The sequence below is a fragment of the Varanus komodoensis genome, unplaced genomic scaffold (assembly GCF_004798865.1).
Source record: "Varanus komodoensis strain SLA01 unplaced genomic scaffold, ASM479886v1 scaffold6_4, whole genome shotgun sequence".
NCBI lineage: Eukaryota > Metazoa > Chordata > Lepidosauria > Squamata > Varanidae > Varanus > Varanus komodoensis.
The window spans coordinates 20818018-20832220 of NW_025336347.1; the positions used below are offsets into that span (position 1 = coordinate 20818018).

The 14203-nt window shown below is 44.5% G+C and overlaps 1 protein-coding gene and 4 non-coding genes across 5 annotated transcripts in view; 1 reads left to right on the top strand and 4 right to left on the bottom strand.

Moving 5' to 3' along the window:
• Positions 1–6540: 6540 nt before the first annotated feature.
• Positions 6541–6622, top strand: TRNAL-AAG. The gene has a single exon. It is a non-coding gene; the product is annotated as a tRNA-Leu (tRNA).
• Positions 6623–7142: 520 nt separating this feature from the next.
• TRNAV-AAC lies at positions 7143–7215 on the bottom strand. Its single transcript has one exon. It is a non-coding gene; the product is annotated as a tRNA-Val (tRNA).
• An 842-nt stretch (positions 7216–8057) lies between these two features.
• Positions 8058–8129, bottom strand: TRNAP-UGG. Its single transcript has one exon. It is a non-coding gene; the product is annotated as a tRNA-Pro (tRNA).
• Positions 8130–8787: 658 nt separating this feature from the next.
• TRNAT-UGU lies at positions 8788–8860 on the bottom strand. The gene has a single exon. It is a non-coding gene; the product is annotated as a tRNA-Thr (tRNA).
• Positions 8861–11527: 2667 nt separating this feature from the next.
• Positions 11528–14203, bottom strand: part of LOC123034465 (E3 ubiquitin-protein ligase TRIM7-like) — a 14330-nt gene continuing 11654 nt past the window's right edge. Inside the window, exon 6 of the mRNA XM_044451824.1 lies at positions 11528–13800. Within this exon, the coding sequence (XP_044307759.1) occupies positions 13286–13800 (515 nt within the window). The 3' untranslated portion in view covers positions 11528–13285. The remainder of the gene's footprint in view (positions 13801–14203) is intronic.

Below are 14203 nucleotides of genomic sequence, written 5' to 3' on the forward strand. Positions count from 1 at the left end.
AATCCCCCATAACTTCAGTACACTTATTACATCTAGAAATTAACTTTTCAATTCCCTGTAAAAAATACCCTTCCTCCTTGTCTAAAAAATGTGCATTAATTGCTGCCTTGAGCTCTTCATCGTTCGAAAATCACTTTCCACAAAGATCTTTTTTTAAATTTGGGAATAGGTAGTAGTCACTGGGGGCCAGGTCCGGGCTATAGGGTGGGTGGTTTATTTCTTCGAAACCACAGTCTCGCACAGCAGCCTTCGAAACATGCGTCGTGTGAATGGGTGCATTGTTGTGAAGAAGCAACACACCTGCGGTCAGTTTTCCCCGCCTTTTTTCTTTAATTGCTTCTCTTAAATTACACAGAGTGGTTGCGTAAGATGCTGCGTTTATGGTTTCACCTTTTTTCATGTACTCGATCAATGAAATTCCCTTTGATTCCCAAAACACTGTGAGCATGATTTTTCCGGCTGATGGAGTGACTTTGAATTTCTTTGGAGGGTCAGCACCTTTTTTATGCCACTGCATGGACTCCTGCTTACTTTCAGGGTCACAGTGATAAATCCAAGTTTCATCTCCAGTAACAATCCGGTCAAAAATACTAGATGAATCTTCACCACGGAGCTCTAAAAACTCCCTACAGCACTCGACTCGCTCTTCTTTCTGAGGCGCCATGAGCATTCGCGGCACCCATCTTGCACAGACCTTTGAAAGGTCATGGAAAATAGTAAATATGGAACCAACAGATAGGTTTGTCCTCTCTGTTAGCATTTTGATTTTTATTTGGGCATCTTCCAAACCAAGTTTCTCATTTTTTTTCACATTTTCTTTAGTAGTGGCAGTAACCAACCCACTGGAGTGAGGGTCATCTTCAATGCTTTCTCTGTCCCTTTTAAATTCACTTGACCACTTTTGAACAGTAGATAATGAAGGTGCAGAGTCCTGGTAAATGGCCACCATCTCTTCGTGAATGATTTTTTTGACTTTTTCCTTGCTTTGTAAGGAACTTAATCACAGTGCAGTGCTCAATTTTCTTCAACACTGCCGTATCAGTCATTATGGTCATCTTTCACTGAGGATTACTAGTGAACTAATGATCACACTTATTTGAAATTTTGCAAATATACCCTCAGATAGTGTCATTAGCTAATGAAATAATTAAATTACCCACATCAATAGCAAATCAGCCAGATACCGAGAATATGGGGTGGGATGGGATGGGGTGGAACAAAGGGTCCCTTAATGAAATCAGTGGGCCCCTTTCTCCACTTTCCCCAGTTTTAGCCCCAAAGTGGCCTGTACAGGCTTCTAGAAACAGCAGCTGAGGCCAGTGCATTCATCTTGTACATTCCATTTCTCTGTCACCCAATAGCCAGAACTCTCTGAATGGTCCACAACAAGTAAACTCTAATATACAACTTGAGAAAACATAATATAGTAGCTAGTGGAGGTGACAGTAATCCAGCTGAGCTATTCAAAATCTTAAAAGATGATGCAGTAAAAGTGCTACACTCAATATTCCAGCAAACTTGGAAAACTCAACAGTGGCCACAGGATTGCAAAAAGTCAGTTTACATTCCGATCTCAAAGAAAGGCAATGCCAAAGAATGTTCAAACTACCACACCATTGCACTCATTTCACATGCTAGCAAAGTCATGCTCAAAATCCTACAAGATGGGGACTGCAGCCAAGAAATTAAAAGACGCTTGCTCCTGGGGAGGAAAGCTATGGAAAATCTAGATAGTATACTAAAAAGCAGAGAAATCACCCTGCCGACAAAAGTGCGTATAGTCAAGGCTATGGTTTTCCCAGTTGCAATGTATGGCTGTGAAAGCTGGACCATAAGGAAGGCTGAGCGCCGAAGAATTGAGGCCTTTGAATTGTGGTGCTGGAGGAGACTCCTGCGAGTCCCTTGGACCACAAGGAGATTAAACCAGTCAGTCCTAGAGGAGATCAACCCTGACTGCTCATTAGATGAAACTCAAATACTTTGGCCACCTAATGAGAAGAAAGGACTCCCTGGAGAAGACCCTGATGCTGGGAACAATAGATGGCAAAAGAAGGAGGGGATGGCAGAGGATGAGGTGGCTGGCTGGAGTCACTGAAGCAGTTGGTGTGAGCTTGAGTAGACTCTGGGGGATGGTGGAGGACAGGAAGGCCTGGAGGAATGTTGTCCATGGGGTTGCGATGGGTCTGACAGGACTTTGCGACTAGCAACAACATGCAAAAATCTAAAACAGTTTGGAAAAAAGTAAGAGCAATTGCCCATAAAGTACCAGGAACTGATAAACAGCTAAGGTTAGAAAGCCGCTTCATATGACTTTCAATGCCTGGGAGTAAAGTTCTAAGCTGGTACTGAAAAAATAATATTGATGACAGGAAATCTTTCAAAAAGTGTGGGGCTGTGGCTCTCGTGTCCCCAGTCCTCAAATGAAGCATGGCGTGGGGCTTACTATGTGCATCTGGGTGTCTGGAGCAGAATTTGTGGGAACCACGGCTTTTCTGCATGATACGGTTAATTGGCTGTGAATCCACTGTATCGACTTCATTCCATTGCAGACCTAAGATGTGAACAGGACCCGACCTGCTTTTCTGCGCCTTAACCTCTAGGTGGCACTGTGGTATAGCATAAATACACAAATCGTGTTTTCTTTTGCTTTTGCTATTCCATGCCTCGATTTTCCTGTCCTAAAAAACTCATCCAAGCTGCTGGTTAGTACCAGGATCAAAACTAACTTAAAATGCCACCATTTTCTTGGCAAGCCTACAGTCTAAGCCTGCTCCATTCTTGCGAGGAAAACAAGTCTTCGTGCCCAATGTTCTTTTCAATTACAATCTGTCACACTCAAGCAATGCCCCAGTTACCAGTGCAGTTTATTTACCCTAAAACAAAGAGATATGTCTGCTAATTCTGACTGATAGCTCATTAAGAAAGGTTTCCATGTACTTGTTGTGTTCTCTCTCCCAGGCCCTTCACAGTAAGAAAGAAACTATTGTCGCCCAACCGGTTACTGAGCCTATAGAAATATCACCATCTGCATGGACTGAAGTCAACTTCCCACATTGCACAAATTCCCAGTGCCGTCCTTACCTGACTTCTCTCTGTTATTTTCTTTGTCGTTCTTATGTGATAAGCCTAGTCTAGCATGCACCTGATCTTCCCAGCCCTTCTTCCACGCCGTATATGTGACTGCAACGTTATAAAAGCCATCATGTACCCCAGTTCCTTGCAGTCAGTCTGCCTCTGGCTACATTGCATGCATGTGATTTTCTGATGTTTGAATAAACTGTAACTGTTCTTTGACTGTGCATCTCTAATGTGCCTGTTGTCACTGGTGTGTGTGTGTGTGTCATTAGTCACAGAACCAAAACTAGAAGGCCACAAATTGTCTAAAGAGCCCATAAACAACTGTGAGTGGAGAATGATGAGAACACAATAAATGGCTTATGTTGAAAAGGCCCTAGACCTCTGGATGTATGGGCAAGATCCATTTCCTGCATACATTAAATGGCGATCATTTCCAAGTCTGACCATTCCCACATGAAAAAAACCCATGTGGTTGAGATCATTTTCTGTGAATGACCTCTCCAGAGCTGGGGATGTCCGTCCCTAGAAACAAAAACGGCATCACTGCAGATTTGGAAAACCATTTGTCTATCAGCACCTCAGTCTGTAGAAATAAGGAGAAAGTGCAGCAGTACATGAATATTTGCATTTAACACGCAAGCTTTATTTCTATGTGAAGTTAAATGGTGCTGTGTTAATCAGAATGACACTGAAGGGGAGGCAGTGAGATTTTTAAAACCCCGCCCCACGCGCCGAGGTCCAGTCCTTGTGGGGCTTCTCAGCAGCTGCCGCTTTGCAATCTAAAACAAACAGGGCCCTGTTGTTGTCAAGTTTACAAATGCAAACTTGCAAAAATGCCAATTTTGTCTACATTTTGACCTATCTCCTCTCAGTCGTATCTCCAAACCAGATCAAGTAAGGGTCAATGGGAATGGAAAATGCAACCTCAAGGGCAAAAGTTTTGCGCCTGGAGTGTGTGCATCAAAGGGCGCCTGCTTTCTTCAGGTTACTTGTCATGTTCTTCATGATCTCAGCCTGGCAGCGGTGTCCTCCTCTTACTATCCAACTGGCCTCCTGCCTTCTGCATATTTTTTCCCTCAGTCAGTTGTCCTTCAGATCACACATGTGCCCAGTCCTCTTTATTGTGCCCAGAATGCTTGTGGGTTTTGTAACCCACGAATGTCTCTCTGTGGGCAGACAGCACGGAATATCCTCACGCCAGGCACTGGAGGAGCTGGATGCTTCCCGTTGGCCAAATGAGAGGAACTGGGCCATTTGCCGGCCCTTGCAATGCGAGGTCCTCATGAGGAGAAGAGTCTGCCTGCTCAAGTCGGCAGGATCTCTTGGGAGCGCCTCTCCCTTACCATACATCAGACACTCTTGACCATTACATACATGAGTGCCCGTCCCTGTTGAAGCTATTCTGCCCCGACACATCTCGCTTTGGAAAGGCGACATTTTTCAGCTCTTTGCCCTGCTTTCAGTCATCATGGCCTGCCCTGTATCCATCCTGTGGCAGATCCTGAAGCTGCACTCATGCAAGGCCGGGCAAAGGCTGCTGGACAGCTACCTGTCCCCTCTCTGTGTAGCAGGGATTTTCTATGGGGCCGCCCTCTTGTCAGACATGATGCCTGGGTCTTTCTACCTCTCACAGTAAGCTACAGTTTCCACTGTCTTGTCCCTGTCGTGCTGAACCTTTTCAAACACAGCCTGAGGAACTGGGGTGCATTGGCGGCATTAAGACAACCCTTTGCAAAATGCCTACTATGAAAATCAGATTACTGGAGAAGGTAAACTAGGCTGGATTGGAAGGGGAGGGCTTCTGAGGCCCTGCCTTCCTACCAATGCTCCCCATATCAACACCACTTCAGAGGACCTACCAGCCACCGAGTCTATCAGCTTTGTGTTATATCCATTTATTGGACAAGAGAGGTTGGCGAAAGCACTCTGCTCCAGAGCTGCCGAGCAACAACAACAAAAGCTTGAGGGGGAAAGAGCTTTGTGGGCACAATCCTGTGTGTGTTTAGACAAAGAAAAGCCCAACAACTCCCCCAGCCAGTCTTGCTGAAAGTGTGCACCTTTTCTCTGACTGAACTTGCATACAGTTGCACCGTAAGGGTCAGGAATTAAAAACAGAATCCTAGGGTGAAGAACAGAAGAGAACCACGGTTATCTCCATGACTGCACTAAGAATATTCAGTGTTGGTTTAGCTTAAGCCCCATTTGCTTCGATGGCTTTATACTAGATAGGGTTACCATTGTACAACCCTTGGATTGCAACCTGGTTTGAGTTTTGTGTGTTGTGTTCCACTGGACAGTTTATATGGCATTCGTGTTTTAGCAAAACGGCCTTATTCAGGGCCTAGGGCTTGACTGGAGCCAAGGTTTGTTTGTTTGTTTGTTTGTTTATTTACATGTATTCATAATTGCTGAAGCCCTAGGAAGCTTACAAAGCATAAAACATATTAACAGAGTAAAAACCCATTGAAATCAATTAAAACATAAATTAAACATCTGTAAAAGCAATTAAAAAGGACCACAGCATGCAGGCTGAATGTTTAAAAAAATCCTTAAAAGATTCCTAAAAGATTTCCTAAAAAGGTTCACCAAGATACAGTCTGGGAGCATACCTGCAAGGCCCGGAGCTGAGCGAGCCTCTGCCATGAGGATACACAGAGAGCATTTCTGCACCAGGACCAACCTCCAGCCAGGATTTTCAAGTCAGCAAGAGTGTTGGATCCTACAAACACTTTCCTATCATCCCTAACTATAAACATGAAATATCCAACAATAGTGGAGCAGTTGAGGGAGGAGGGGAATTTGAGTAAATTTGATAAAAACAGTTTGTTTTGGCATTGCCATTCTTTGATGGCTCATATTTTTCCCGTGAATTGCTGTTTCACTGCTAGACAGCTAGTAACTCCACGCTTAATTGTTCTGCGCTCAGCAAACAGGTTGTCTGAAAACGTGAGAGTGGTTACTGTTGGCACATTCTGCTTTGTGGTGTGGTGTCTGGCTGCAGCTGTACTTTATAGTTTTGCCTCAGTGCAATCGGAAATATTTGCCTGGGGAAAAGCCCCAGGGAGCTTCTTACTTCAGATGCCCATAAAGTTGCCTGGTCTAACTGTGCTGGTCAAAGGCTGTCGCTTTACATTTGTCCCCGGAACTGTACTGGATTAAGGGAGCTGTTTAAAGGGCAACTGTTATTATCATCTATTATTGTTGTGTTCGGTTATGAAAGACAATACACTTGCTAGTATTCGTCTTCATTTTTTGGTTAAGCTGAATTTTGGGGTGGTGGTCTTTTTCTTCTAAAGATTTACTCTATTCTGCTTTGCTGCTGCCCGAGCAAGCTACTTGTGTGAGCCTGATTGGCAGTACAATAAAGAACAGCACTAAGAGCGCAACAGCTATTAAATCTATATCCGTTTTAGTTATGACAGGCAGAACATGGACAGTGACAGGGAGGAGCAGATTTTATACGGTAGCGTGGCCGAGCGGTCTAAGGCGCTGGATTAAGGCTCCAGTCTCTTCGGGGGCGTGGGTTCGAATCCCACCGCTGCCAAAGCAACTATTTTGGGTTTCTCGGGACGCATATTCCATGGGTCCTCATAAAATGGTGTGTGTTTCTTTTTTAACTTAGTTTTTGAATTCAGATCGTAAATTGTAAGTCTTGGAATTAATTATGGATATGTCCTTATTCAAACAGTGAGCGTATTTAGAACAAACCTTGGATATTGATAAAGCGAAAGAGAATTGGAAGGGCTCCAGGGTCTTTGTACAGCACACCTTCACCTATTGCAACGCCTCATTTAGGCTGAAATTCTGTACTCATTTATCTGGGAGAAATTTATTTATTTATTTAAAACATTTCTATGCCGCCCCCATCGCAACAAAGCCTCGGGGCGAAATTCACATTAAACTTGATGGCGCTTATTTCTAAGTAGACACATATAGCACTGTAAGGCTACTGTTGTTTTAAAGAAAACATTCACTTGTTTTTTAATGAATGCTTTCTTTTAAAAAAAAATCTGAATAGCTGGGACACTTTGTAATATTTTTCTACGGGAAAAAACAACGCCAACTGTTTCCGCCCGGTTTCGAACCGGGGACCTTTCGCGTGTTAGGCGAACGTGATAACCACTACACTACGGAAACTTCCACGCCCAAGTCCTTTTATTAATTCTCCCTATTCCTTTTGCTGCTGTAGCTGGTTGCGAAGTCGTGTCCGACTCTTCCAAGGGCTACATTTAAAGAGAAGGTATAGAAAGGCTTAATGCTAGATACTATGATGCTATGAAGACAAGTATGCTCAGATACTATAATGCGAGCTCAATGGTTGGTGATTTTGAGGGGCAAAATAAACTACAACATAAAACCTGCAGCTATGAAATAAGACCGACACGCTTCAGCTATACCAAGGCTGCTCCTAAGTCTTCTTTCTTCCTCTTCCAGCAACAAACCGTAGAGACTTTCTCTATATGCACATATGCTGTTTTTGAGAGGTGGGAGGATTACAGAAAGCCCTTAGAACGACGTTTGTTCCGAGTGTTCACCTTGTTTCAGGACGTCCACCGCTGCCTCCCTCAAGGGTGCAATCTTATGCAAGTTTCGGGAAAAGACCAGGCCTACAACTCCCAGCATGCCCCTGGTCTTTTTTTCTGTGTATATTGCATAAGACTGCGCCCTCCTAAATAAATAAGGCCGTTATTTCTAGAAAGTAGTTCCATTGCTAACAAAACATTTCCCTTTCCTGCAAATCTTTCCCCTGCTGGAGAACGCCTGAGGTGCAAATCAACATATTCAACACTCACTCTTAGTGACTCCTTTCTGAAATGAACATGCTCTCTTAAATAGTCATGTGCTGCAAACAGCAAAGATGTACATATAACATTTGTAAAAACAACGACAGGAAGAACACATATAGAAAGAGTCGGTTTTGAAACCACCGTGCTCTTAAGATTTGCAATTTTATAGTGTGCAATGCGGGGGGAAAAAAGGGGCTCGTCCGGGATTTGAACCCGGGACCTCTCGCACCCAAAGCGAGAATCATACCCCTAGACCAACGAGCCGCTCCTGAAAAAAAGCTTTTCAACAGAAAGTAATTCAATCCTGCCAGACGTCGTGCTTGTACTCCTACGTATCAGGTTCTCCTTGCCTTGGTTTTTCATTTCTTTTTTTGTTTGTTTATACTCTAATTTTCGCTCTTGTTTATCACCTAAAACCCATACGTCATTCTTTCTATGTTTATTTGTCCTCCCCTTTAAATAATTTACATCTGGAGATGTCCTAGAAATTAGATGGTCTAGGTTTACAGCTTTTTCCGATTAATATGTGATTAACCATCTCTGCGTCACTTGCCTTTGTCTAGTATTTATAAGCAACAATTTCCCCTTAAAAGTAAAGTTAACCTGACCATGATTGTTAATAAAACAAAACAAAGCAAACCAAATGGAGGGGGGGGTGGGAGAGAGAGATATTTTACTGAGCCATCGATATCTGTCCTTCCTTTCGCCCCGGATATTGTAGATTATAGTCATGTGAATCTGGGTGATATCCAAACCCTAATGCCACTAAGTTTCTCTCCCCCCGCCCCTTCAAATGATAGAGCACCTGCTCTAGCATTCACAAATCGTTCCTTACACGTATGCAAAAGCGACTCAATCCACAAACCCAGCAAAAAGATCCCCTTTTCACGACGAACGATTGGGGAAAATTACGCAAAATGTAAGGCCCCAGCGAGATTTGAACTCGCGACCCCTGGTTTACAAGACCAGTGCTCTAACCCCTGAGCTATGGAGCCTACATGCTCAATATGGTGCTGCTCTCTATACACAAGGCTACAGCCGCCATAGTGCAGTAGCTTTAATATGCCGGGTTTGCAGTTTTTCCACGTTACATCATATCCAGCCGCTACTAAAGGGTCTTCTCTCTCTGCACTGCCATTCGTCCCAAAATCCCGCAGTCTGTTTCCGTCGGATCTCTGCAGACAGCAGCACCAAGACAGCCTAACAGACAGGCAGTCGGTCCCCCGTCGCTACTCTCACGTACCCCACCCAAAGCAGGGAACATGGCGTGAGAACAGCGCCACCTGTCGATCAGAATGTCCTTCCAAGGAGCACGTGGTCCTCGAGTCGGAAATTAACAAAGACGCCTGGGCCAAATGAGCTTGCTCGAGCTGCACTGATCACTCTTTTCAAACCCATAATAACGTTTTAATACTTCCCAAGGCATCGCCAATCCAAGCATCGGGTCGACACGCACGCACTTAGCTCCAGCAATTGATACTTTCAAACCAGACTGGGACCCAAAGTATGCATTATAACAATTCATAACTTCCTGTTTTAAAAGATACGTTTGTATTTTTTAAAAAGTTGAACTCTAAGCTTTCTAGCTCCCACAAACCAAAATGGTAAAGCCATTGGCATAGGTTTCTTTCTCTCTCCCTCCCTCTCCCCCTCTCCAATTGTGCTGTGCTGAACAATGCTAAAGTTAATTTCCAGTCTTTTAAATATTAACTGGAGGACTACTGGGAATATTTCAGAGGCTGGATCCAGTCTGAGATAGTTCTGCAGTCGCAACACAGGTTTTGTTATTTTGCATTCATTATCAACAAAATGTTGCAGTCTGGAACAGGCCTGTTCTCTATCTAGATGGGCTGATTTGAGGGCTCTGTCTCCCTCCCTCAGGCTTTCCCTACTAAATTTGTTCATAATTCTGCCAACCTTGGAGTTCTCCCAACCCGCTGGTACCTCCCTCTTGTGCCATTCTGACTACAGAATGGTAAGTGCTCAGAAACTGATTTTCCTGAGGAAAAAAGCCTGCGAGGTCTCATGAGCACTCCACAGGTACCTCAAAGGGCATCACAGAGGAGGAGGAAAGACTGCCTCCCACTCATCCCAGAGTGTAAGACAGGAGACAGTGAACTTACAATACTCCTGTTGCAGGCTAGACACTGGGAAGAGCTTCCTAGAGCTTCCTCAGAGCAATGTGGCAGTGGAATCCGTTGCCAGGGCTCTCCACACTAGCTGTTCAGGGTGCTAAAGTTAACTGGCATCCTGTGCCAGCAGGGGGCTTGGACCATTGGCCTTCTTGGCACCTTCTGACCCTACTATTTGATGATTCTGCATAGGTTTGCATCTCTGAATCAGTCATCCACATGTTGGTATCTATTGGGATGGATTGCTTGCATATTCTTAGGGGTATGCCAGCTGCCTTTGACAATGGTAGTTAATGCAAAAAAAAAAAAAAAAGTTGTAAGAATGCAATCTTGGGCTGGATGTTGCAAGCACACTTCCTAAATCCTCAGACATCTGCAGCCAGTTCTAGCCCACTGCTGCACCTACTGCAGAGTGCTGGTACTTACCTGTAAAGCTGGTTGTGGCCCAGAATCAAATGACCTGCTGGGTCACCCATTTTGTGTGAGCTTACCTGCACTGCACACCGAGATGCTGTCTTGGAAGGCCCCCCTTTGCGTTTATTATTTATTTATTTATTAAAACATTTTTAACAGTTCTTTGCCATCACAGATGGGGCAGAAGGTGTCTCACACTGATGCAATACTCACCCCAGGAAACTCACCTGTCACTTGCCCTGTCTTTGGTGCCAGGCAAAGACACTTTCAGGTTAGCATCCTCTGCAGGTTTAGATAGAAGAAAAATCCTGCAAATCCCAGATCTTCCTAATTGAGTCTGCAGAGGATGACACCTTAATCCTTGGACATTTAACAGAGTTTTCTTTCTGGTAACTAGGTTTATTCTGCTCTGCCACCTTCTGTTTCAGATGTGGTATCTGCTGCTATGTTATGGTGTATACATGCATTACTTTTGTTGTATTATTGCTGCATTTTTATTCTGATTATAAAGCCTCCATGGGGAACTCTCTTTGAAGGGTGGGATATAAATACCCTGATTAAAGCAATCATCCCATGCTTGCCCCTTTTTTCTATAACTTTTGTGAACAACCTCATTTTGTGGGTGCAATCTGGACTGAGGAAAGGGTGCAAAGGGGAAAGTTTAATCCTCTTCCTCTCTGTCCTCCCATGTTATTCCTTTTTGTTCATGTACAGCTTAAAAGATGGTGTGTAAGCTGAAATTTAAAATGCATTTCTCCAGGGATGCATATACCACAGGTACACTAGTCAAGGGAGCTTGCTGGATATACAAGCAATAGCAAAGTGTGTGTTAGCGTGGTGTAATTCCTGTCCTCCAGCACCTCATTACTTCCCGTGACACTCACAGTATTCTCCACCTGAGCATTCACCTCACCCTGGTTAATGACAGGGCCAGAGGAGACCATGAGGATATTGGAATCTTAGGATCAGAGACGCAAAACAACTGACTGCATACCAAATACATGTTATCAGTTATTTTTTTAAAAGACTTCCTCCACTCCTTTCCCAAGCAGAGAAATACACAAGCAGCTATTATGAGGTCAGTTTCCTTCACATGAAAGGGCACCACAGGTAGGATGAATCTACAATATTCAGTTTATTTACAAATATACAGGCCGAGCAAAAAGGATTACCTGGGCACAGAAGCAAATACACACGACAGTTCTAGATTCAGTACCGTTATCTCCCAAATTTGCATTCTCCTTTAGCCATTGTTCAGTCAAACCAGTTCCAGTCTTTTCCCATCCCACAATAATGAGTTTTACATCAAGAGCAATCCAAGAACCTGTTACATTCTCAGTGTCCCTGCCTAGGCTGAGATCATGGTTTGCATAATATAAAGGCATGCCACGTGGGGAAGGGGGCTCAGGTCACATCCTCGGGTTTATTCAAAAAGGCCTCCCAACAATTAGCAACTTTCTAAATCCCATCACGCAGTCAGTTCTGTACTGCAGAATTTAAACAGCAGGTACAGAAAACCCCCAAAAAATACCAAGCAAAAATTGTGCCTGCATTCAAGACCTGCAAGTAGAAGCCGTTAATCAGAATGGGCTCTGCTCCTCAGTTGAAATAATGTCGAAGACACTGAGCTCATACTTAGAATCGCATGAAAGCAACAGAATAGCAAGGAGGCAGTCTTGCATCCAGCAAAGAATCCTGCAGTTGCAATTGAGTGAGGGTGCCGAGAATCTAACTACAATTTGCAGGGAAGAGAGAATGGCTTGAGCCATTTTAAATCTCAAGTCCAAATAATCCCATTGACCAAAAGTGGGGGAAAGAAATGCCTAGAACTGGGAACAAACATGCAGTAAAAAAAAAATGCTCCATGTGATGGCAAGGAGGGACCCAGGTAGCGTCTCTGACCAGCGCTGGCTGAGATTCATTCTGCATCTGTTCACCGGTTGCGGAAGAGCTTGGGCAGACGGAGGCCTTGCACCCACCCGGCCGAGGGACCCCGTGGGCAGCTGGTTTGCCACTGTGTGACCGGAGTGCTCCACTGGGTGGACCCCTCGTTTGATGCAGCCTGGCTTTTCCTATGGGCCTAGGTTCTAATTAATAAAAGACTAATTGTAGGATGATGGTATTGGCAAGTTCATTTTGTTCTCGTTGATTTAAAAAATATATGGACAATTATTTTATTTATTTATTTATTTATTTATTAAAACATTTTTATGCCGCCCCATTCGCCGAAGCCTCGGGGCGGCTTACAACAATAAATTATCTACTTTAAATGTTGGCGCAATGAGTTGGATCCAGACAAGCACTGCAGTATGTTGTCTAACCGTTCCGCAGAACTAGTGAGACATCACACGACACTGCCTCTGTCTGTACCTGCATTAAAGCTAGTAAAAGATTCACTCCTGACTCTGGCAACAAGCATTATGAGGCGGAGCAGGGGCTGCCAATCGTGACTCAAGCATCCTGTGCACACGAGCCCCTGCATCCCTGTGGCAAGCGGATTGTGGCCTTGCTCAGCATCTCACTTTCTTTCCAGCACACCTGGGCACATGCCATTTTGTCACTTGTACACAGTGGTCCAAAGGCTGCCACACACTTCTCCTGGCAGTAGGGGCAGCTCACAACTATGTTTTGCTGCTGGGAGAATCCGCTTCCCCTCAGGTACCGTGAGGATCGCAGCTGAGCCTCAGGTGGGCTGCAGAGGACTTCATCACCGCATGTGCATCCAAAGCAGGCTCCTCAGCTCTGGGATCCCTCCTCCAGGGCACCACTGGCCACTAGGCCCTTGGTGGCCACTAGCCCCAGCGAGGTCCTGACGAGCTAATTTGCCACATCTGTATACATAGCTGGCCACTCAAAGCAAAGGTCCCCTCCTGCTCAGGAACTAAGTTTAATGTAAGTAACGGTGGAGCAAACTGAGAAGAGAGGATACATCTTCTCTTTGAACGGAACATTAAAGGTGAAAATGTGCTGCATGTTTTCAGCATTGTAGAAGGACACTTCTTCCCCTTCATAGTCTAAGTAGATTCTAACTTTGCTGAGCCTCTCGGGCAGGAAAATCGGGGTGCGCTGAGGAGTCGTGACTGCCCAGTACCGGCCGCCATTTTGCTGCAATGCCCAGATACCTTCTTCAGGAGAAAACTGAGTCAGCCCCTTCCTACGCACGGATTCCTTGGCCACCCCAAAAGCCCAACCGTCTGCAGCCCCCACCTCCACTTCCCAGTAATGCCTCCCCGACTTGAACCCCTCTGTGGCAAGGACTCTGGAGTTGGTGTCGAAGCGTTTGGGGTTGTCAGGCAGATCCTGTTTCCTGCAGCCCATTCTCACACCCTTCAGGTCAGAGGAAAGGATGAGGAGGTGGTTGGCCGTCTCTGGATCCAGGAACAATTCCTCTAAGAGGCAGGGAAAGTATTAGTAATTAAGTATTAAATTACAACAGGAGAAAGTTCACTCTTTCTCCTGGGATATTTGCTCAGCTCCACCTAAAGATTCTGTAGCAGAAACACAGGAAAGGAAGAGCTTATTCAGCAGCAAAACAAAGTAGATAAAAGCAGTAACAATCGCATGTATAAAAGCTCCAGTTTGGCCAAATGCTAGAAATGTTAACACAGCTATTTTTTCCTTTAACCATATGTTACAGCAACACCTAATAATTGTCTCTTTTGGAGAGAGGGTTATACAGATAAGCCTTTATTGGAACATTCTTTAATATGTACTGGTACACATGTTTGCTTAAATGATGCCTCTTAAACCTACTCCTTAACTGTTAAATATCCACTCACAAGTGCTGCCATT